General features: G+C 44.0%; 2 protein-coding genes across 2 annotated transcripts in view; both read right to left on the minus strand.

Moving 5' to 3' along the window:
* Nucleotides 1–13,557: 13,557 nt before the first annotated feature.
* On the minus strand, nt 13,558–17,021 carry LOC147030550 (uncharacterized). The gene is made up of 2 exons (XM_085872188.1): nt 16,941–17,021; nt 13,558–15,446 (listed from the first exon to the last, which is right to left on the minus strand). Exons 1-2 carry the CDS (start codon nt 17,019–17,021, stop codon nt 14,013–14,015), a joined length of 1,515 nt encoding a protein of 504 aa, XP_085728314.1. The 3' UTR covers nt 13,558–14,012.
* The window catches only part of UBR3 (ubiquitin protein ligase E3 component n-recognin 3), a 226,773-nt gene continuing 219,966 nt past the window's right edge, over nt 16,782–23,588 (minus strand). Inside the window, exons 28-30 of the mRNA XM_085872189.1 lie at nt 20,470–20,682; nt 18,361–18,500; nt 16,782–17,208 (exon numbers count right to left, since the gene is read on the minus strand). Of these exons, the coding sequence (XP_085728315.1) occupies nt 17,091–17,208; nt 18,361–18,500; nt 20,470–20,682 (471 nt within the window). The 3' untranslated portion in view covers nt 16,782–17,090. The remainder of the gene's footprint in view (nt 17,209–18,360; nt 18,501–20,469; nt 20,683–23,588) is intronic.

Raw genomic sequence — 23,588 nt, forward strand, 5'->3', positions numbered from 1 at the left:
CGTGCGTGCCTGTACATGCAAAAACATTTTTTTTAACTTTCAAACCGCGTGCCAGAAACAACAACCACACAGGCCGTTCCTTCGCTCTCACATGCCCGTACGTGCGTGGCTGTATGTGCAAAATAAATATATGTATACTTTAAAACCGCTTGCCAGAAACAACCACACATGCCGTTCCTTCGCTCTCGCGTGCCCGTACGTGCGTGGCCGTACGTGTGTGCCCGTACATGCGTGGCTGTACATAAAAAAACAACTTTCAAACCACGTTCAAGAAACAACAACCACACAGGCCGTTCCTTCGCTGTCGCGTGCCTGTACGTGCGTGGCCGTACGTGCAAAAAAAAAAAAAAAACTTTCAAACAACCACACAGGTCGTTCCTTCGCTCTCGTAAACGACGACTGGATTGGGGCATTGTGTTTATCTATAAATGTGCATAAGAAATCGAGAAATTATTAGAATACAGTAAATCATCACTATCCGGAAGTAGTGCGTGCCTGTACGGAATGTTCACATCATTCTACGAATTATCGCTTTCATTGAAGTAACAGCTGTTGTGATACTTACACACACAGAGTTAATTAAAATCCAAAATAAAATCAAGTTTGCTTGCCATGACATTCGCTGCCATTGACCATTGCCACTCCTATGCCATGGTGAGGCGACAGGGTAGGATTTGTAGGAGACCTGAAAGTACAGTGTCATTAGGTATTCCATGTTCGAATTGTTTTAGTTTTAAAATAGTTAAAATAAAAATAAAAAGTTTGCAAAGCATACCACCAAATTGAGATGTATTTCATTGGCAAGCATGTTGCGTCGAGCTGAATTCCTTAACACTTCCAAAGGCCACAGCGTTTTGACAATTGGAAACCAAAAAAAGTTGTGCACTTTTTTTGATAAATTATTTTCGGAACAATTTTTCTTCAATAAATAAATAATAATAAAAATTGTCTACATGTACACACCTTTATCTCATTAGCACCTCTTCATAAAAAGCATTGCTGAGGAAACGGCGCTTATAAATAATAAAAATCGTCTCCATGTACATTGTACACACCTTTATCTCGTTAGCACCTCTTCATAAACAACATCGCTGAGGAAACGACGCTTCTTCTTTGTTTCCTCGTCCAGGGCAAGAATGCGGAGGCTGCTGGATCTGCCGTTTCGATAAATCATGAGCTTTAATGGCCAATTATTCAATTCGCGCCAACGTATTTTGCCTTTTCGCAAGGAAAATCGAGAAGCGAAGAGAAAAGAGAAGAGAAGAGAGAAGAGAAGAGAGAAGAGAAGAGAGAAGAGAAGAGAGAAGAGAAGAGAGAAGAGAAGAGAGAAGAGAAAAGAGAAGAGAAAAGAGAAGAGAAAAGAGAAGAGAAAAGAGAAGAGAAAAGAGAAGAGAAAAGAGAAGAGAAAAGAGAAGAGAAAAGAGAAGAGAAAAGAGAAGAGAAAAGAGAAGAGAAAAGAGAAGAGAAAAGAGAAGAGAAAAGAGAAGAGAAAAGAGAAGAGAAAAGAGAAGAGAAAAGAGAAGAGAAAAGAGAAGAGAAGAGAAGAGAAAAGAGAAGAGAAGAGAAAAGAAGACAAGAGAAGAGAAGAGAAGAGAAGAGAAAAGAGAAGAGAAGAGAAAAGAGAAGAGAAAAGAGAAGAGAAGACAAAAGAAAAGAGAAAAGAGAAAAGAGAAAAGAGAAAAGAGAAAAGAAGAGAAGATAAGAGAAGAGACACGTAATGGCGAACGCGGCTGAGGTTCTCTTCCCCATCTGCCACGCCGACGCAGTAACGTGTCCTGTCATTGGTTGGTAAATAAATGGCCATAGCTTGGGAAGCACTTGTCCGATTAATATGAAACCTTGAAAAGGCACATCCTCAGGGCCCCAGCAATATACCTGGCAAGTTTCAATTAGATCGGACCAGCGGTTGTCGAGAAACAGCGGTCTCACACACACACACACACACACACACACACACACACACACACACACACACACACACACACACACACACACACACACACACACACACACACACACACACACACTCTGCTGGAATTATAGATAGATGAAGCAAAAACATGCATACTGCTTCCGTACACATATAATACATCATGGTTATTTAACGTGTGTTTACAAACACTCAGTTTTGATGTTTGTGAAAAGCACTTTGTGTGTCGATACATTGAGTCACATTTCAAAAATATTTCATCCAATCGAAAATTATATATATAATATATATATAATATATATATATATATATATATTATATAGATAAAATAAATCTATACAAATGCCGTGTGAAATGCTTGATGCGAAGTCCAATTTGAATTTTTTTTTTTTTTTAAAGTTTCCTCCACGAAATGGTTCACAAATAAGATGGGAGGGAGAAGATATGTTCAAAACGACTCGAATGTGGAACGGATTGCCTTGAGATGCACCTGTTTCCAATGGCGTGATCCGCGTGTGGTTTGAAGATAGACCGCTGTATTAAACCCCCGTGGGCTCCATTTCGCAACTCGCCTGTCACGTGGCACGAGCATAAGAAGGCAGCGAGCCGAGTCTTGGATGAAGTGGACACGGACTCCGAGGAAGCGCATCCTGGCTCCTGCTGAGCTTTTCAATGTGAACACACACACACACACACACACACACACACACACACACACACACACACACACACACACACACACACACACACACACACACACACACACACACAACAGCACGATTGACTTAACTTTAACTTATAACCTTCGCCACCGAAGGTGAACGAGGTTATGTTTCTGTTTGTTTGTGTACAGGATATCTCAAAAGGTTGTGGACGGATTCGGATGAAATTTTGTGGACACGTTCGGTGCGTCACAAGGACGAACTGATTCGATTTTGCTGAAGATCGGGATCATCATCATCATGGTTATTTAAATTTTAATGATGATTTGCATTTCAGGATTGAATGACTCGACCCACGGCCGAGTTTACGGAGCCATGTTTGGAGACGCTCTGGAATGAAAGGGTTAAAAGCTTTATGAAGAATGCAACCCAGCTGATTATTTGTTATTTATTTCGTATGCAGCCTGTGCTTGCTGGCTTCATCATTGCTGGGAGCGCAGCTGTGCCGCTGATGCAGTGCCCCCAGTAAGCTGGTACTTATTTTACTGACCTCGGAAGGATGACAGGCTGAGTCAACCCAACTGTGTTATGGAACGGATCAACAGGGGCTCAAACTCGAGACCCTGGGATCTTGAGGCAGCCACCTTAACAGCTAAGTCAACACCAGGCTTACTCAGCTGATGATCAGGGTAGTCGGATAAATACTTTTGGTATTTAAAGCAAATATTTTGAGGATTGCACATAGAACTAGAAGGGCCTTCGGTGGAGCGCATACTTCTGCCCCATAATGCCTGATCCACGAGAACATAATCGAGCCCATTACATTTTTGAGATATCGTGCGAAATATTGTTTTTGGCCCCATCTCTCAATGGTAAAGAATCACTTAAAAAATTATCAGATCCGGATCTTCACCAAAATTGAATCCTATCTTCCTTGTCTCACACCCAACGTGTCCATAAAGTTTCATCCAAACCCATACACAACTTTTTGAGATATCGTGCTATATGTCATTTTTGGCCCAATCTCTCAATGGTGAAGAATCACTTAAAAATTCTAGTAGTCAGATCTGGATCCGCATCTTCAAAAAGTATCCAATCAGTTTGTCCTCGTCATACACCGAACCTGTCCACAACCTTTTGAGATATCCTGTACACAGACAAACAAACTAACAAACAAGAAGACGTCGTGCAGAGCACGATACTTGCAAAATCCATAAAATAAATTTGACCTCAAACATAATTGGTGGTTGAATTCAATGACCAAATATGCAACTCCTCTTCAAATTTCAAGTGAATCGGATGAAAATTGACAATTTTAGACACTCGGCCTATGTTGACCTTTTGGTCCATGTTGACCTCAAAAATAATTGGCTCGTTAAATTCAGTGATCTGAAAAATAAACCCTCCGCAAATTTCAAGTCAATGAGATGAAAATTGACAATTTTAGACACTCGGCCTATGTTGACCTCAAAAATAATTGGTTGTTTTAATTCAGTGACCTGAAATATAAATCCTTTTCAAATTTCAAGTCAATCAGATGAAAATTGAGGATTTTGGAACTATACCCTACCTGTTGACCTTTGGCCGATGTTGACCTTTACGTCGATGTTGACCTCAAAAATAATTGGCCCGTTAAATTCAGTGACCTGAAATATTAATCCTCTTCAAATTTCAAGTCAATCGGATGATAAGTGAGGATTTTCGAAATACTACTTTAGTTGTTGACCTTTGGCTTATTTTGACCTTTTGACCTCAAAAACAATAGGCTTCTTTGTTACGACAAACTCTACCATGTGATGAAATTTCGTGAAGATCAGATTGAAATTGTGACCTGTCGGCGACAGACCGACGGCCGGACGGGCACAGACAGACGGGCACAGACAGACAGACAGAATAACAAAATCGACCAACCAATATACTTGAAAAATCTTCGACTTAGCAAGTAACAAACAAACAGAAAGGGCTGAAAACATAACCCCCTTCACCTTCGGTGGCAGAGGTAATTATCAGATCCGGATCTTCACCAAAATATAATTTGTTCTTCCGTGTCACACACCCAACCTGATCACGAAATTTCATCCGGATCCGTCCACAACTTTTTTGAGATATCCTGCACACAGACAGACAGACAGAAAGACAAATGAAAAATCACTCACAGAGTTACACTTGACAAAACGGATAGAGAACATACCTCTGGCAGCCTGAACAGTTTACACCTTGTATGCCACTGATATGCCACCGGATCTGAACCAAAATCCAATCGTCTTGTTCTCGTCACCGAACCAACTCTTCCACCTCGTTTTGTCACAAGTCGTTCACAACTTTTAGAGATAACATGCCACATCGTTTTTTTGGCCCCATCTCTCAATGGTGCAGAATCACATAAAATATTGTCGCATCCTGATCCGGATTCGGATTTTCACCAAAATTAAGCGTTGCCATCCTTGGCCAGTCACTTATACACAAATTTTGGCAAATACTTGCCAAACTTGGCAATTTTTTTTTTCTAAGTAATAAACAGACAGACAGAGGGGTGAAAACCCACGAACTCTACTGCGCTCCTCAGAGCAACCACTGAAAATGTTTTAAAATGTCATTATTGAAATGTTTCATTGCCTCCACCAACGAAGCTGCAGGTGGTTGTTTCACCCCTTTCTCTGTCTGTCTGTTTGTGTGCAGGATATCTCAAAAAAGTTGTGGACGGATCTGGATGAAATTTTGTGGACAGGTTCGGTGTGTGACAAGGAAGAACAAGGGAATTATGCACAGGAAGAGGCCATTCAGCCCATCATGCTTGCGCCACACCAACAGCAGATATTTAATAAATCCGTCAATTAGCCCTCTCTTCGTGTGCAGCCTTTTGGCTGCGAAACTGGCGCTCATTTCGTCCACCGCAGAAAGATGACAGGCTGAGTCAACCCTCCTGGTGTTAATTCATTGGTTAACGGGACTTGAACTCGGGACCCGAGGATTCTAAGCCACCACCCTAACCGCTAAGCCAACACCACCACATCTTAGCTAAGCAGGCTCAGAACTGATTAGATTTTGGTGAAGATCCGGATCCGATCCGACTACGAGAATTTTAAGTGATTCTTCACCATTGAGAGACAAGGCCAAGAACGATATATAGCACAATATCTCAAAAAGTTGAGGACGGATTCAGACGAAACTTGGGGGACATGTTGGGTGTGTGACAAGGAAGAATGGATTCAATTTTGGTGAAGATCCGAATCCGGATCCGGATCCAATAATTAATTAAGTGACTCTTCACCATTGAGAGATAGGGCCAAAACGATATAGAGCATGATATCTCAAAAGGTTATGGATGGATTCGGATGAAACTTGGACATGTTGGGTGTGTGGCAAGGACGAATTGATTTGATTATGGTGAAGATCCGAATCTGGATATGGATACGAGAATTATTTAATTTTAAAGTGATTCTTCACCATTGATTTGGCCAAAAACGATATATCGCACGATATTTCAAAAATGTATTGGGCTCGATATGTTCTCGTGGATCAGGCATTGTTTGGCAGAGGTATGCGCTCTACCAAATGCCCTTTCAGTTAACTCGAGGGGGAGCACTCGGTAGAGTGCAAAACCTCCGCCGCCAATACTGCTCGGTCACTCAAGTGAACGTGATATCCTATTCTTTCAATTTGACGTCAACAGTGCTCAGAGTTATAGTTTGCAACTTTCCCAATTACTTTTAACTTTTACATACTCAATTAATTCGTCATAACTAGATTCCTTGAGACAGAAATTGATTTTACGTGCGTATATCCACCTGAAGTTCCAAAATCAGCCACAATTATAATTTTGGCATGTTTTTTTTTTGTTGGAAATCACTTCTAACATGTAGAAATGCAAAAAAAAAAAGAAAAATTGAAATTTTGTTGAAAAAAAAGTTGCTAAATTTTGTTTTTTTTTCTCTAACAATTTTTTTTTTGGGGGGGGGGGGTTGGAAATCACTTAAAACATGTAGAAATGCAAAAACAAAAATTCAAATATTTTTTCAAAATGGCCGCCATAGCGGCCATATTGGACTTTGGACCCTGTCCAAAATCTAATGGCATGATCCTTGGACCATACCTAATCACAATCCGCTCCACGCGTTGGCATACCTCACGATCCGTTCCCCGCATTGGCATACCTCACGATCCGCTCCCGCATTGGCATGCCTCAATCCGCTCCCCGCATTGGCATACCTCACGATCCGCTCCCCCGTTGGCATACCTCACGATCCGCTCCCCGCGTTGGCATGCCTCACGATCCGCTCCCCGCGTTGGCATGCCTCACGATCCGCTCCCCGCGTTGGCATGCCTCACGACCCGCTCCCCCGTTGGCATGCCTCACGACCCGCTCCCCGCGTTGGCATGCCTCACGACCCGCTCCCCGCGTTGGCATGCCTCACGACCCGCTCCCCGCGTTGGCATGCCTCACGACCCGCTCCCCGCGTTGGCATGCCTCACGACCCGCTCCCCCGTTGGCATACCTCACGACCCGCTCCCCGCGTTGGCATACCTCACGATCCGCTCCCCCGTTGGCATGCCTCACGATCCGCTCCCCGCATTGGCATACCTCACGATCCGCTCCCCGCGTTGGCATACCTCATGATCCACTCCCTGTGTTAGCACACTCATGACAACCTGTTTTAATCTATTGATATATAATTATGTGCTGTGTGTAGTCGCTCTCCCTGTTCTGATTAATTAGCCCTCATTAGACTTTGTCCGAAACAGGTGCTTTTGGATTTGGTCTCGCTTTTTGTGTTGCATGGGTGTGTGTGTGTGTGTGTGTGTGTGTGTGTGTGTGTGTGTGTGTGTGTGTGTGTGTGTGTGTGTGTGTGTGTCACAACCATATCTTAGACATGTATGGACCAATTTTATTCGTACTTGGCACAAAGACAACACATGGCCATTTTTTTTCGACATCAGATCCAAGATGGCCGATTGGCAGAGCCATTTTAGTTGTAAAAAAAAAACAAAAAAACCCCCAGAGTCGAACACGTCCTAAAACATTTCTCGGACATGCATTTACCGATCTTGTTCAGACTTGGTACACAGATAAAGAATGATGGCTTAAATAAGCACGTCATGTTTTTTTTCGAGACGAGATCCAAGATGGCCGATTGGCGGCTATTTTAACTGTAAAAAAACCTGTTGAACACGTCCTCAACCATTCTCGGACAAGCATTCACCAACGTTGTTCAAACTCAACACAGATAATGAATGATGGCTTACATATGCACGTCATGTTTTTTCGAGATCAGCTCCAAGATGGCCGACCAGCAGCCATTTTGTTCCAAAAAATGTCCCCAACCATTTCTTGAACATGCATTTACTGATGTTGTTTAAACTTGGCACACAAATAATAAATGATGGCTTGCATAAAGGACATCATTTATGTTCAATATCAGAACCGAGATGGCCGACTGGCGGCCATTTTGTTCCATAAACATGTCCCCAACCATTCCTCCGACAGGCATGGTCCGATTTTGTTCAAACTTGGCACAAGCACAGTAAACAATGGCATACACTTATATCAAACTTTATTTTGGGATCGGATCAATGATGGCCAACTGGTAGACTGGCGGCCATTTTAGTTGTGAAAATTAAACACCCGATGTTGAACACGACCTCAACCATTTCTCGGACACGCATTTACCGATGTTGTTCAAACTTGGCACACAGATAATGAATGATGGCCTCCATATGCATGTCATTTATTTTCGAGATTAGATCCAATATGGCCTTTTAGCTATCAAAAAAATTAAAAACATGACGTTGAAGACGTCCTCAACCATTTTTCAGACAAGCATTTACCGATGTTGTTCAAACTTGGCACACACATAAGGAATGATGGCCTCCGTATGCATGTCATTTATTTTCGAGATCAGATCCAAGATGGCCGACTGCTGGCCAGTTTGTTACTTAAATGTGTTCCCAATCATCTCAGACATGCATGCTCTGACTTTGTTCAAACTTGGCACAAGTACAGTACATGATGGCATGTACATGCCCCTCACTTTATTTTGCAATCTGATCAAAGATGGCCGACTAGTAGACTGGCGGCCATTTTAATTGTACATAAATACGGGCTAGCCCTTTAACTCCACAAAGCAAAATAACTAAAACAACGGGGCTATGACATTTTATGTCTTTTTTACTTGTTATCCCGTCCCCCAGAGGGAGGGGGATATTGTAATCGTCCAGTTTGTTTGTCTGTCTGTCTGTTAGCAACTTTACGGGAAAACGGCTGGCTCAAACACTATCAAATTTAATCCACAGGTGGGCAATGAACCTTGGACGACCCCATTAACTTTTGGGTCCAATTTGATCAAAGGTCAAGGTCACAAAAAGATCAAAATCGTTTTTCGCTCATAACTTCGTCAAAAAATGATCTGATTTACTTCAAACTAAGCTTATAGTGAACCTTATTCTATTTGCCATTTATAATCCTACCCATTCCTATAGTGAAAAATGCATATTTGTGAAGATCGGTAGGGTCCGAAGTTTTGGGGGTCATGGTCATCGGTCAAAATTACAAATTTTCCATTAAAACTAAAACATGGTTATGAAAATACAACTTTACGGGAAAACGGCCGGCTCAAACACTGTCAAATTGTATCCACAGGTGGGTAATGAACCTCGGACGACCCCATTAACTTTTGGGTCCAATTAGGTCAAAGGTCAAGGTCAGGTCACAAAAAGGTCAAAATCGTTTTTCGCTCATAACTTCGTCAAAAATGGTTTAATTGACTTCAAACTCAGACTAAAATATTCCTTATAATCAACATTCAGGTTAAGGATGTATCAAATTTAAATTTTATCCCCAAAATAACTATATGCCTAAAATGGGCGGGATTTGTTGTGCCTGGCACCACTTGTTTCACCTACAATTGTCCCATTCAATAGCTATTTAGGGATGTTTCTAAGAAAGGCATTCATATAATATGGAAAAGCATTTTATTTATCGAATAATATAGTGTGAATTTTTCTTACTCTTCATGAATGAATTGGAATTCTAAAAAAAACAAAAGAAAAGAGAAAGAGAATGAAGTGTGCATTTGGTTTTCCTTTGAAAACTCTATCTCCTTTGGATACATTTCCTCATGAAACAAATCAAATATGAAACCCATCATTCATTGCAAGTACATTATCAATAAATTTTACTGTCTTTCATCACAGTTGTTTATTTCTATTTATGTTCTGAACTCATCAGACTCGTTGATGTCCAGAAGTAGATTTGTGAAGAAAGGGTCCGGATCTGAACCTGTATGTTCTGTCGTGTGAGAGGGTCTGCCAATGCAGACTGTCTGAGCCGGAAGTCTGATAAAGCCCACCGCGGACAATGAAACATTTTCCAAATTTACTGGGTTTTTTTTAAGTTGTAAAAATTTAGATTTTTTAAAATAAAAATTTCGATCATAATGACAAAGCAAAAAAAAAATTCTTCACTTTGTCATAATGGGTTTTTTTGTGTAGATCGGTGACAATTTTTTTAAAATTCAATCCATTTTAAATTCAGGCTGTAACACAACAAAATGTGACAAAAGTTGAGGGGTGTGAATACTTTCTGAAGGCACTGTACATTGTCCTGAAGCTCACCTGGATCAGGAGCACCAGTCACTTAAACCCCCCACAACCCCTCGACCCTGATTATTATTTTTTTTTAATGCAGTGAACAAACTTTAGCATATCATGGGCGATGAAGGTTGTGGTCAAGTTCCATTGAAAGTGTGTGTGTAGTTTTGGAGAAGAGAGCAAATACTTATTTTGGGGGGAGGGGGGGTAACCCCCCCTCCCCCGTAGACTCCCTTAATGAGCGCAGATTTTGATGCGGTCAATAAACTTCATAAGGCATCAGATATGAAGCTTGTGACCAAGTTTCATCAAAATCAAGTATTTGGTTCAAGCGATAATGACTGAAATGTTTGCGGACTGCCTCACTCACTCACTCACTCACCTACGGACACTGCTCAATCGCATAAGCTCACCAGACTAAAGTCCAGGTGGGCTAATAATAATACTACTAATAATACCATTTTCCTTTCAAGGAACTTCAATGCAGGAGGAGACCATTGGGCCCATAAAAAGTAGCGCAATGGTTGTCGTACTCCATCCATTTTAAATGCTGAGCTCAAGCAAGAAAGCAGTACGTACCATTTAAGAAATATTTGATTTGACTCGATCGGGGTTCAAACCACAAACCTTCCTGACTCAGAGGGGACCCTCTAACCATTACACCACCGAGTCTGGTGAAGGAAGACATCAAGTGACATAAATGCACTTCCATTTGAACAAGAACAGCAAAATTGCGTTGTGCGCTATTGTCACAAATAGCGGTGACAGCAAGTTGGGGCTGCAGCACCCATCCTGACCAAACAAACCGACTTAATTATGGCTAATAAACCAACTAACTCTCACAGCATGGCCGAAGAGATGGGACTGGAAGCTAATACTGCTCATGTCATCATCATTCCCAAACACTTTGGTTCAAGATGCTCAAGCTGGCGCTGCCAATCCATCAGACAGTTTATATTAATCACTGGCTGAGTTGCTCCCCAGACGAGCCTCCATCAGTCAGCGATGACCAATGCCCCACGTGTGACTTAATGACTAACCTTCTGCTTGGACTCGCACAGTGATTAGTAGAAATATTACAGGGCCACCCACCCCCCCCCCCCCCCAAGAAAACCATCCTTAATGAAAGAGAATGGCTGTTTACTCTGTCACAGGTGATTATGAGATCAAGTCCATTAAGCGGTCAACCACATTTTTGTGGCAGCTCCCAAGAAACCAAATTCATGTTCCCAGACTGGCTGAACACCAGAGAAAAGAGGGAGACGAAGCAGTAAATGCCTTCGGAGGAACAAAAGGGTTGCCTTTGGTTGAGGTCAAACGATTTGTCTGACAACCGAGTGATGTGAGGGCAACCACTTAAATAACTCAACAAACTCTGACCCCAGAATTGGGCCTCTGGCACCCTTCACCCACAACGGACCAATGGTCCATGGCACTACCTGAACTTTGTCGAACGACTGAGTGACGTGAGGGCAACTACTTAAACTCGACAAACCAAGACCACAAAATTGGGTCTGTGGCCCCCTCACCTCTAGCGTACCAATGATCCATGGCACTGCCCGAAATTAGTCCATCTGAACAATGTCATGGTAGCAACTAAACTATCTATCTTCCAGAATAGGGTGATGTGGTGACACTACTTTGGAGGTGAAGCGGTGGGGTGGTCCAATTGCCCATAGGAGTATTGTATCCCTCAGATTCATCGGTGAACCATCAACAATACTGTACTTGCACTTTGGAATGCAGTGAAACAGCAACCAGGGTGATTGCTCCTTTGTAGTCAATACGATAAGCCGGTTGATCCATCCATGAGACATGAATCATCAAATGTCCATCTTTATACGCGAGAAACCGTCGGATCTGAATTATAGTTACCCTTCCTCAAATGTTTGCGAGAATAACAAGTAATCCCAAGAAGAATAAGAATGGGTAATTCCAGTCGGTTGTGCTAAAAGAGGATGAGAACGTGCATCCAGTTTCATGGATGAAGGGCGACCTTTTGAAGCAGCGTAGATGGTATTCTGAGAAGGCGCCCCCTCCAAGGAGGTCACTGATTACTCCAATTGGGACTCGTGCGTTCTTTGTGTAATGCGTTTTATTCAGCGGAGATCCATGCAATTCGAGTTCGGATTAATGAGGCAGCACAGACCCGACTGCAGCTCAAATGTCTAGAAGCTGAATCTGCAGCAGATTCTGCACTCCGTGACCCCTCACTCCATCCTTCGTTGATGGGCATCATTCCTTACACCCTTCGTTGAAGCCTGACTTTCCATCAGCAAACGCACAATAGCACCATGCCACACCTGCTCTCTCCCTTTGGCGTGTACTCGTACGCAAGGATGACTTGGACACAGTCGAGTGCACCAAACAGCCTCCGATTGCTCCGATTCAGGCGTGAAGTTTGCTTCGTCTCACTGGCTCTTTCATTCCGCTAATGCCAATGTGGAAATGTTGTGGTCAAAGGGTGAGGCAGCTCGGCTGAGCTACCCAGAGTAAAGTTCCACTTGGAGTTTACTCATTTGCATGCCATTCAAGAACAACATTTTTAAACTATTTGTCAAATGCCTCTCAAATGCTGGGACTTAATTAAAAAAAAAAAAAAACAAGATCAAGGAACATCTAAAAAATAAATAAATAACAATGGCCAAGGAATGCCAATGTCTTTTTATATAACTATGTATATTTCTGTCGTTTTAAAAAATATTTCCTAACAGTACATGTACATTGAAAAAGAAAAACAAAGCTGGGCACTTCATTCAGATTACCGAATACCTCGTCAATAGACCTTTTTGAACACCACACATATCTATCTATTCCTTGTAAAAAGAAGCCTTTCTGACACTGGGTTCAAATGGCTTTGAAGGTACATGGTGCCCCGGTGGATGTCATCGTGTACCTGGCCAGCACCTTGTCTGCATGGTAGGCAGGGGTTGAAGCCGACAGGCTACGCTCCTGTCTCCTGATTCAAACATGGAATGTACATGAGATCATAGTTTCCTCCTCGATCCTCGAACCTATCCAATAGCAGGGATGTTGTTGAATGAAAAAAGTTAATTGAGGTGCAAGATGGAAATCAGAAGGCAAAAGCCTGGTTGTTGCATTTATTTTAAAATTACCATTCATATTTATGTTGTTGTCAAAATAAGACAAGGATGAGTGGAGATTCGTAAATATTACAAATCATTTTGAACCTGAAACGCAAAATTCTTGTCCTTCCAAAGGCATCACCGTTTCCTTTTCACTGTGCACACAGTTACCCCACTCCTCAGCACCCCCTTCCCCACCCCAACACCCTCCATATTCCCCCAACACTTGCTGCGTGTGCCGGTGTCACACGAGGGTCACGCACCACTGCAAAGGCTTTTAAAAAAGCAATAATCACAAAAGTATAGTTTATTAGATTCAGCCATGTGGAAAACAGGGTAGTTTTCAGATTAACGAATAGAATAAGGAAAACATAAAAGGAGACATTTGCATCCAGCATTAAAATGACTTTGGAGCCAGAGCGAGTAGTTTATTAGCATTAGTTGCCTGAGGCGAGGTTTTAATAAATACAAGTCCTTAATTTCAGCCGACCATTGCGCTTGCCCAAGGCAATAAATCATGAGCACTCCGGAGAGGAAAAAAAAAAAACACAAACTGAGAGAACCCAAGAACTTTGGGGACATTCTGGTGTCATAATGCAAGGACTGTGTGGTTTCCTGTGTCGAGGTGTCTGTGGAGGCTTCCTGTGTCGAGGTGTCTGCGGAGGTTTCCTGTGCCGAGGTGTCTGCAGAGGTTTCCTGTGTTGATGTGTCTGCGGAGGTTTCCGGTGCCGAGGTGTCTGCGGAGGGTTACTGTGCTGAGGTGTTTACGGAGGTTTCCTGTGCCGAGGCTTCTGCGGAGGTTTCCGATGCCGAGGTGTCTGCGGAGTGTTCCTGTGCCGAGGTGTCTGCGGAGTGTTCCTGTGCCGAGGTGTCTGCGGAGGGTTCCTGTGCTGTGGTGTCTGTGGAGTGTTCCTGTGCCGAGGTGTTTGCGGAGGGTTCCTGTGCTATGATGTCTGTGGAGTGTTCCTGTGCCAAGGTGTCTGCGGAGGGTTTCTGTGCTGATGCGTCTGCGGAGGGTTTCTGTGCCAAGGTGTCGGTGGAGGGTTCCTGTGCCGAGGGGTTTGCGGAGGGTTCCTGTGCCAAGGTGTCTGTGGAGGGTTCCTGTATCGAAGTGTCTGCAGAGGGTTCCTGTATTGAGGTGTTGGTGGAGGGTTCCTGTGCTGAGGTGTTTGCGGAGGGTTTCTGTGCCGAGGTGTCTGCGGAGGGTTCCTGTGTTGAGGTGTCTGCGGAGGGTTCCTGTGTTGAGGTGTCTTCAGAAGGTTCCTGTGCCGAGGTGTCTGCGGAGGGTTCTTGTGCCGAGGTGTCTGCAAAGGGTTCCTGAACCAAGGTGTCTTCAGAAGGTTCCTGTGCCGAGGTGTCTGCGGAGGGTTCCTGTGCTGTGGTGTCTGTGGAGTGTTCCTGTGCCGAGGTGTTTGCGGAGGGTTCCTGTGCTATGGTGTCTGCGGAGTGTTCCTGTGCCAAGGTGTCTGCGGAGGGTTTCTGTGCTGATGCGTCTGCGGAGGGTTTCTGTGCCAAGGTGTCAGTGGAGGGTTCCTGTGCCGAGGGGTTTGCGGAGGGTTCCTGTGCCAAGGTGTCTGTGGAGGGTTCCTGTATCGAAGTGTCTGCAGAGGGTTCCTGTATTGAGGTGTTGGTGGAGGGTTCCTGTGCTGAGGTGTCTGCGGAGGGTTCCTGTGTTGAGGTGTCTGCGGAGGGTTCCTGAACCAAGGTGTCTTCAGAAGGTTCCTGTGCCGAGGTGTCTGCGGAGGGTTCTTGTGCCGAGGTGTCTGCAAAGGGTTCCTGAACCAAGGTGTCTTCAGAAGGTTCCTGTGCCGAGGTGTCTGCAAAGGGTTCCTGCGCCTTTGTGTCTGTGGAAGGTTTCTGCACTGAGGCGTTTGCAGAGGGTTCCTGTGCTGAGGTGTCTGTTAAGGATTCCTGTGCCGAGGTCTCTGTGGAGGGCTTCTGTGCTGACTCACCCACGGAGGCTCTCAAAAGCAGACGCGCCTGTAGAGGGTCCCCAAGGAGAAGTGCCTGCGGAGGGTCCAAGAGCGGACACGTTTGCGGAGGGTCCTGGAGTGGACATGCCTGCGGATAATCCTTGAGCTGAAGTGCTTGTGGAGGGTCCCAGGGCAGACACGCCCACGGTTGATCCCAGGGCGGACGTAGCCGTGGAGGGTCCCAGAATGGACGTTCCGGTTGAGGGTGCTAGTGCAGATGGGCCTGTGGAGGGTTAACAGAGCGGACACACTTGCTGGGTTCAAGAGCACGCATGCTTGCGGAGGAATCCTTAACAGATGCGCATGCAGAGCAATCATGTGCCACTGCATCAGAGGAAGGTTTTCTTGTCAGAGGGATACGTGTGTGCATAAGTTTCTCGTGCAATATATCTGCAGAGTGAGGGTCCTTGTGCTGACATGTCGGGAAGGGTTCATGTGTTGCCATTTTGTGATGTGCAGCCAGTGTCTGATGTGATAAGTATATGAGATTCAATCGATGCAGGTTTCAACAAGATGCAATACTTGTGTTGTGCAGAAGTCAAAAACAAATAAACATCACTTTACCTGAATTGATTCGTACATCGACGGACAGACACAGAACAACAGAAGGAGGTTGAGCATGTCAGAAAGACTGCAACTGTGACCTGCATTGCAACAGGTAATGCTGGTTAAAAAGGCCGATAATTAGTGTATGTACATGTACCCTGAATCTGCATCTGAGGATCAGTAAACCAAATTTAACAGAAAAATATAACTGCCGCAAAATAAGTTTAAAATCCAAACCAAGCGCACACACTCACACCTAAATATTAGCATCTCTTCATTGATAGACAGCAAGAGATGATGGCAGTGTAATCAGTCACACAGTTGATTGGAAAGGGAAGTGGATGGGGATTGGTAAGAGGGGTTCGATTTTCATTTATTATTAACACCACAGGGGAAGGAAGGGTCGAGCCAAAAAAAACCAAGAAGGTCCCCCTGGGTGGAAAGGCAAAGAAAGAAGTGGGAGGATAGAATCAGGATGGAGGTGCCACATATTATTGGCCCACAATAAAATAATAGATGAGGAGAGGGGCTTCAGGGAACTTTGCAAACAAACAAGGAGCATTACAGATGGTACCAACAGTGCAAACTAGCGACCTCGGAAGGGACTCCTGGTGCCCCCTCCAGTCGTGTACTGGCCAAGAAGGGGACCCAAAATTATGTGCCAGATGATGTGGCAGGTGATTTGACAGCCTCCCCAGGTGCCACACCTGGGTTTGGGCCTCTAACTTTCTGGTGGGAAGTTTGTGGGAAGACTGACTCCAATGGTACCCTCTGGCAGACATTGCAGAACTCGGAACGCAATAATCCGTAAGGCAGAAAGGACCCCAAAAATCCACAAATCCCCCCATCCGGCATCCTGCCCCAAGAGCTTGCAACAAAACCAATGTTCCACAAGAGGCTCTTATGGGACAGGTGGTGGTACCACTCCGGGTGACTGCGGACAGCCTACCACCTAAAATGTGATGGTTGGTCGGAGAAGGGCCATATAACCATGTAATACAATACAGGACTTTAATCAACCATTTCCCGAATCCTCTACCGATCAGTTTTCATGTTTGTACATGTGTGCGTGCACACAAATATGCTCACATAGTACGTACATACATACACATACAGTGTGTATGATCAAAAATCGGACTTGTGCGCATTTTTTGACATTCGCATTGCGAGGAGACAGAGCCACTGTGTTCACGGGACTGCCGGATGTTCGGAAACGTCCTCCGCCATCACAGTGCATCCTCCACACTTCCCTTTTCACCAGAAGAGTTCAGCGACCGGAGAGTGTTGAAGAGGATTGAAGAGCGTTCTACAGCCCGTTGTAATGAGGTCCCCAGCGCTTGTTGACATGGTCATACGAGTGGATGAGCCACTGCTGCTCAAGCACACGGTAACGCTCCGCACACAGGAATAAAGGCTTTCCACGTCTGTGTACACATGCACACGCCACAGTGGTCACGCAGAAACAAGACACAAGACACAATCCACAGGACACGCATTGTGACACCAATCAAAGATATTAAAAAAAAAAAAACTCACTTCACCGAGCACGGCTCACGATTTAACATCATGACCAGACCGATTCCTACCTAACTAAATCTGAATGGGGAGCAATATTGGCAATCCCTCAATAACAAATTATTTCATGTTATTATCTGGCAGATCTTCACGTTAGGCCACCCAACGATACAAACCCTTGGAGCCCCTCTCTTATCTAATAAATGGGAATTTGATGCAATAAATTATCAATTATAACTTAAAGGAGGAGGAGGAGGAGATTGGGACCATACTCTGTACAAAGCGTTGTTGCTGTTTTAGCAGTCTCCTTGGCTATTGGGCACAATCCTGGACGGGTCGCCACTCCGACACAGTATACCAGCAAGCTGGCACTCATTTTGCCGACCTTGGAAGGATGACAGGCTGAGTTAACCCCACCTGGTAATAATTCAACAGGTGAGCGGGATTTTAACTCAGGACCCGAGGATCCAAAGCCCGCCACCCCAACCATTAAGCCAACACCAGGCATATTACTTTGACACTTTCAAAATCGTTTTTTGGATTCAATTATTTGTGCAAATAACATCGGCGTTTGTAACTATGGACTCCGTGGACGCTGCGGGGAGGTTCTCTGTAGCTTTTGTTTTTTGAAGGAAACATTACGGATCGGTTGGAAAAACAAAACAACGACATTAAATTTATCTTCAATTACACTTTGATGTTAATTTTGTATAACAAAACTGATAAAGGTTATAAATCTGGTAAAGTCAAATTGTCATGGAATACAAAGCTTTGACATGTTTTACTCCACCGGTTTAAACCAAAAATGATTTTCAATCCGCACCAGGAATGTTGTCCGGGTTACTTCTTTCAAGGTGCTTAGTTTGGACGTCTCTTGGTGTCCAATTTGATAGTTAACCAAACCAAGGGTTTCAGCAAATTGATAACTCAGTCATCTATAATGAAGGTGAACGGAAGCAAATGTTTCAGCTGCAGTGACAGACAACAAGTCATTGTGCGCTCACAAATTCTCCTAAATTAAGGAAGCATCAACATTTGAGATGAAGTCACGGCCGACACACCTGAGATCACGGTCCTCCTCTCCATGGGCATCCAGGTACACAGATCCCCAGAGGCAGAACTCAGGCCCACGGATTATGATGACGACAGATGCATTTACAAGGAGAAAGATACCCGTGCCAGCTCCACAAAGCTGCGTGTGCTGAGGATAAATGCAACAAGAAGAGAGTGAGTAAAGATGGAGGAAAAGCATTTGGGGGGTGGGGGAGGGGGGATATGACAGCACAGGTAAGTTGTGGTGAATAGTGAATTCCAGCACGAGAAAAGGGGTGCCTACATACATTACACATGCATGGTGGAGTCGTTTGGGGGGGGGGGGAGGGAGGAAGGTTAAATTGAGACACTTCAACTTGAGAGAGAAAAAAAAAAAGGACAACAAGAGAGAGAGAAGGGAGAATGTGGCAAGGGAATGAAGCTGGGAAGGAGAAAGAATTACGGAGAAGGAATTAAAGTGACTTCCCTGGGACATGAGGACGAGAAGGGGGTGGATTGGGTGTTCAAAATTACAGCATTTTTCAGATGGAACACAACATGTATACCTGGCTCCAAATGCTTAACATATAATTTTCCACCTGTGTTATGAGAAATGGAATCTCAAACAGATAATAGACTGATTATGCATCACTTCAAGCAGGTCATTCTAGATTCGAGAAGGTACCAATCCAGCTAAATGAAGAATGACGCTTTATTATATGAGCAAAGGAGATGTGATCTCTTATTTATACAAGTGTGATAAATCAATTTCACAATCAACCGCTGAAAAACCTTCTTGGCCTCAGGATCACCTGTGACATCTCCCAAGCAGATCGTATATCAAATGTAACCGACAAAACCTGGAGCACACTGAGCATCCTTCGTTGTGCCAAGTCCTTCTTTGGTAAATCAGAGTTTATCACAACCAACAAGGCCTTTATCTGTAGCTCTATGAAGTACTGTTCTCATGCATGGACAACTGCAGTCGCTTCACACATCTCTCCAGAAGGCTGTGGAAACCAATGGTCTCAACATCAATGGTATCTGCCACAAAGAAGAAGAAGCAGAGGGCCTATTGCTCTCTCTCTCTCTCTCTCTCTCTCGACACAAACACATTGGTAGCCTATTTTATTATTTTATTTTTACCACCTCTCCTCCAGTCTTGAAACCTCTGCTCTTTCATCCCTCCATCTCCCCCATAACTGAGTAGCACATGTTCTTCCAGCAACTCCATCCTTGTAAAACCCCAAAACTCTATAATTACTGCTCACCAAAACTTTTTTTTTTAATTTTTATTCTCTCTCTCCCACTTGTAGAACCTTACTCCTTTTTATGTTAAATCCCACTCTTCTCTTGAGAGATGCAAGTTGACAGTGCACTGCCATCTAAGGTCATCCACCCCTCACTATGATCTTTTATACAATCATGAAACCTTCCGGAACCCTATACTACTCTTAAGTTGCTGTGGTTCTCTTGCCAATCTCTCTCCTCCTGCTCAACTCCTCCTCGGCCTCCAACTCATTCAACCGCCTCCTGCTCTCGACATGTCCCCACCCCCCCCCAACCACTCCCTACCTCTCCTTTCACCCATTGTTTCCCCAGTGTATTGCTCTCTCACCTCACTCTTCGATGCACCCTCATTTTTGCATACAAAAAAGAAAAAGACAGCAACGTGCTCACGTTGTCCTTCCTCAAATCTGAATGTTGCCAAGTATTTCAATGAACACATGCCGTGAACACCATGGTTTGCTGTCATGAGGATAAGTATTATATTAAATGTGTTCTCAAACAAAACATCCCACTGGGTGAATTGTGACAAGGTCAGCACAAAAGCACAAGAAACTTAATGCATTTCCAAAGGCAGAGGTGATACGATACATGAGCCGCTGGGTTTGTGTTGAAAGTAGGCCTCAGTCTCGTTTACGCTGTGCATTTTGCAGTCGAGAGGCAGAGTGACCAGTACCATGCGGTACACCTCAAACGGACTGTATTCTACAATTGCGTTCACATTTTTTGCAGCAGAGAGATTAATTTAACGTCAACACATAAGGTGTTGGATGAGGTTTGAGATTGTGCGCGCACAAACGCACGCACACACAAAACGTGTTTGCGGCGCACACTTTGTGTGCACAACTTACCTGCACGCACTCATAGCAGTTTTGCTGCTTACAGCATGCACCCTTGAGGCACACAAAAGCACCACACACAAGGCACAGCGCTGGGTCCTTGGGAACCTTGCTGCAGGCATGACACGGCCGGCGGTGATAGTACTGGAAAATAGTGTTGTAGCTCTCAGGCAACTGAAGCAGATGGGGCTCGGCCCAAGTCTTGCACTGCATGCTCAGCAAGGTCTTGGGTTGCAATGGGAGGGGAGGGGTGCGGTGGGAAGTTTGAGTAATACAGAAACACAAAATAGCATCTGTGAAAGTACAGCAAGTGAAGGAGAATCGGAAAGCAGTTCAGATGAACAAATGACCCCTGCAAGAAATACAAGGACGTTGAGACAATTTAGGCGTTAATCGCTAGTTGAATCTGAAACTAGAGCAACACAACATAAGTGCTTCGATGATGATTTCAATCAGAACACTCTGATTTATCCGTTCCCAATGAACGGGTGAAAAGCAATCCTGCAAATGTTCTCTTCACTAAGCATGCAGAACTGGGAATCCCATCGCACTTCATCTGCATTTGGAAACAGGACAAGCCGAACATCTCTTTTTACAAACTCCAACAAACTTCAAAGAGTGATGCAGTTATCGTTGGAGATAATCAGCAATGCAATACCCACACATTGCGAGGTAAGATTGTGTTATTGAAGAGTAACAAAAAGGAACACAGTGTGCTCGATGCAACGCAAAGGATGCAAACCGGTAACTTAATTTCAAGGCCACAAAATGGATGATATGAGGCCTCAATCAAACCCCGACAGAAATCACAGTTAGTATTCAACTGGAAATCAGTGAAGTCTGCGAGGACTTCGATGCACGAACTGTCAATGATGTGTGAAAAAATGCCTGCAATTTAACCATACAATCAGAAAAGTCATTTCCGAGCTTCAGCCTGCTGATAACAATAGCCTGCAAAAAGCGAGCAGCCAACATCCGTCTAGGAGTAACTCAAGTGGGAAGCGTGGTTTCACGGCTGCTGGGTTGCAAGGAGGCAGAGAGATTCACGACTCCATGCTGCCTCATTCAGCCTGCGCAACCATCCGCTGACCCGACCACGAATCCACGAGCCCACGTTCAAGTCTCGGCGATTTGTGCAGTCTGGTGCCCAGAACAACCATTCTTTGATGAGACTGTGGAAGATGGGACTGACTCATCATGATACCCTGCAATTCTGGCCTTGCCCGACGCAATGTCCAGGATCAAGGTTACAACTTCATCGAAGAAGAAGACGAAGACGAAGACGAAGAAGAAGAAGAAGAAGAAGAAAAAGAAGAAGAAGAACAAGAAGAAGGGATACTGGGAACAATAAGAGCAAATGCAAATAAAAGTGACTGTGCCTTAATGTGCTTGAATGCAAAACATCTCCATCATGTAATGAGCCAATGATTTCCATTCTCAAAAATAAATTAACAAAAGAGGACGTTCCTTCCAATTTGATTTGACAAACAGATCAGGTGTTTGAGAGGTATCAATCACAGTGTCATTGCAAGAAAGAGGTATGCTCAAGCCCGAAGCCAGAGTAGTACGGCAGCATGGTACAAATGCTTCATATCAGGATATAGGTCGGCGTCGCAGAGGCTCATGATGATAATGGTAATGATATTGAGGTTATTGTTATACGTATATGCGCGATGCACATACAATGAGAAGTACTTGAACAGTGAGTGCATGCTTAAAAATGAGACTGAATGAGAAATAGATTCATTGTGATGAGTGCAGAGAGTCCGAAAACAATATTTTGCTGATGAAATGAGTGACATGGATTAAAATATCCATAAACCATTCTTTAGATGCTCACAAAACTTCACACATCGATTAATTGAGGGTGTGGAGTGCAGTTGGGCAAAAGCTGTCAGGCAAGCGATTACAGTTGGTCTTGATGGAATGATAAAGTTTACCCGAGCAGAGAAGTTCAAAAATGTCATGTGCTGGGTGGAACTCATCTCGGATGATCGCTTTCACTCTTTTCATTTCCAGACTGAAGTACAGGCAGATCGCACCCAATAATTTTACAAGCAGTCTTTACTGTCCTATTGAGTCTGGATCGGTCGGCCCGTGTCGAGCTGCCATACCAGACAGTGAAAGTCAGTGTCACGACACTATATTCACTGCCCGATAGAACTTGATAGAACAAAGGATGGCTGACACTGAAACTTTTCAACCTTTTAAGAAAGAACAATCGTTGCTGGGACTTCTTCACACAATGATTGGTGCTTCTTTCGCACTTAAGATCATTGGAAATATGTACGCCTAACAATTTCAACTTCAGCATCGTGAATAACCAAGGGTCGAATGGGAGTTTTGTTTTTTTTCCCCGGAAGTCAACAATAATTTCCTTTGTCTTCACGACGTTGAGTTCGACATTATTTAGAGAACACCATTCCACAAGTTTTTCGACTTGATGACGGTAATTAATTTCATCACTGTTGACAATGAGGCGAGCAACGGTCGTGTAGTCTGCAAATTTCACCACCAGTGAACTATCAGATGATGCGACACAATCATGAGCAAGCAATGAATATCACATCTGCGATAATGCTCAGGGTGATCACCTGAGAAATTTTCAAACCGATTTTGACTACCTGTGCTCTGTCTAAAAGAAAATCCAAAATCCAAAATGATACCATCAGTGCCAGTCACTTTATGATTTAAGATTATCATGGATAAGAAGGTGATTCAAGACCGTCGTGGACTTTTCATTGTGCGTTACCAACCCCAAGGTTCTTTGATCGATCGACGTCCAACTGGCCGGCAGATGCAGTCCAAACAGGCGCTTATTTAAAAGACAGCACAAGCGATGCAGGAACATGACAAAGAAAAAAAAGGTGACTGGCTCTTCTCTGCTTTATCATCGATATGACTTGGTGCAAGAACATTTGCGAAGCCCCTCCCTCGAGAAACTACTGGAGCGTTCCCAGATGCTGCTAGAAACCGCTTGTTCAACACGAGATGATTCGACATACGAAAGTATCCAGGAATTGCAGAAACACGAGCAATCTTTCGAGGAAAGCTTAAAAACTAATGACAATATTATTATTTGTCCCCTTTTTGCACTCTCTACCGTCGACTCCAATCCACTCTTAACATCA

This window comes from Eptatretus burgeri, chromosome 3 (genome assembly GCF_056783735.1).
Source record: "Eptatretus burgeri isolate ZD-2024b chromosome 3, Ebu_testis_v1, whole genome shotgun sequence".
NCBI lineage: Eukaryota > Metazoa > Chordata > Myxini > Myxiniformes > Myxinidae > Eptatretus > Eptatretus burgeri.

What these genes read in the sequence shown, in the direction of transcription:
- LOC147030550 (XM_085872188.1), bottom strand. Translation starts at nt 17,021, where the DNA reads ATGCACTGTGATGGCGGAGGACGTTTCCGAACATCCGGCAGTCCCGTG. An exon ending in TGTCTCCTCGCAATGCGAAT is followed by an intron (nt 15,447 to 16,940) that starts GTCAAAAAATGC and finishes CATCTGCACTAG; the next exon opens with CACCCTCAACCGGAACGTCC.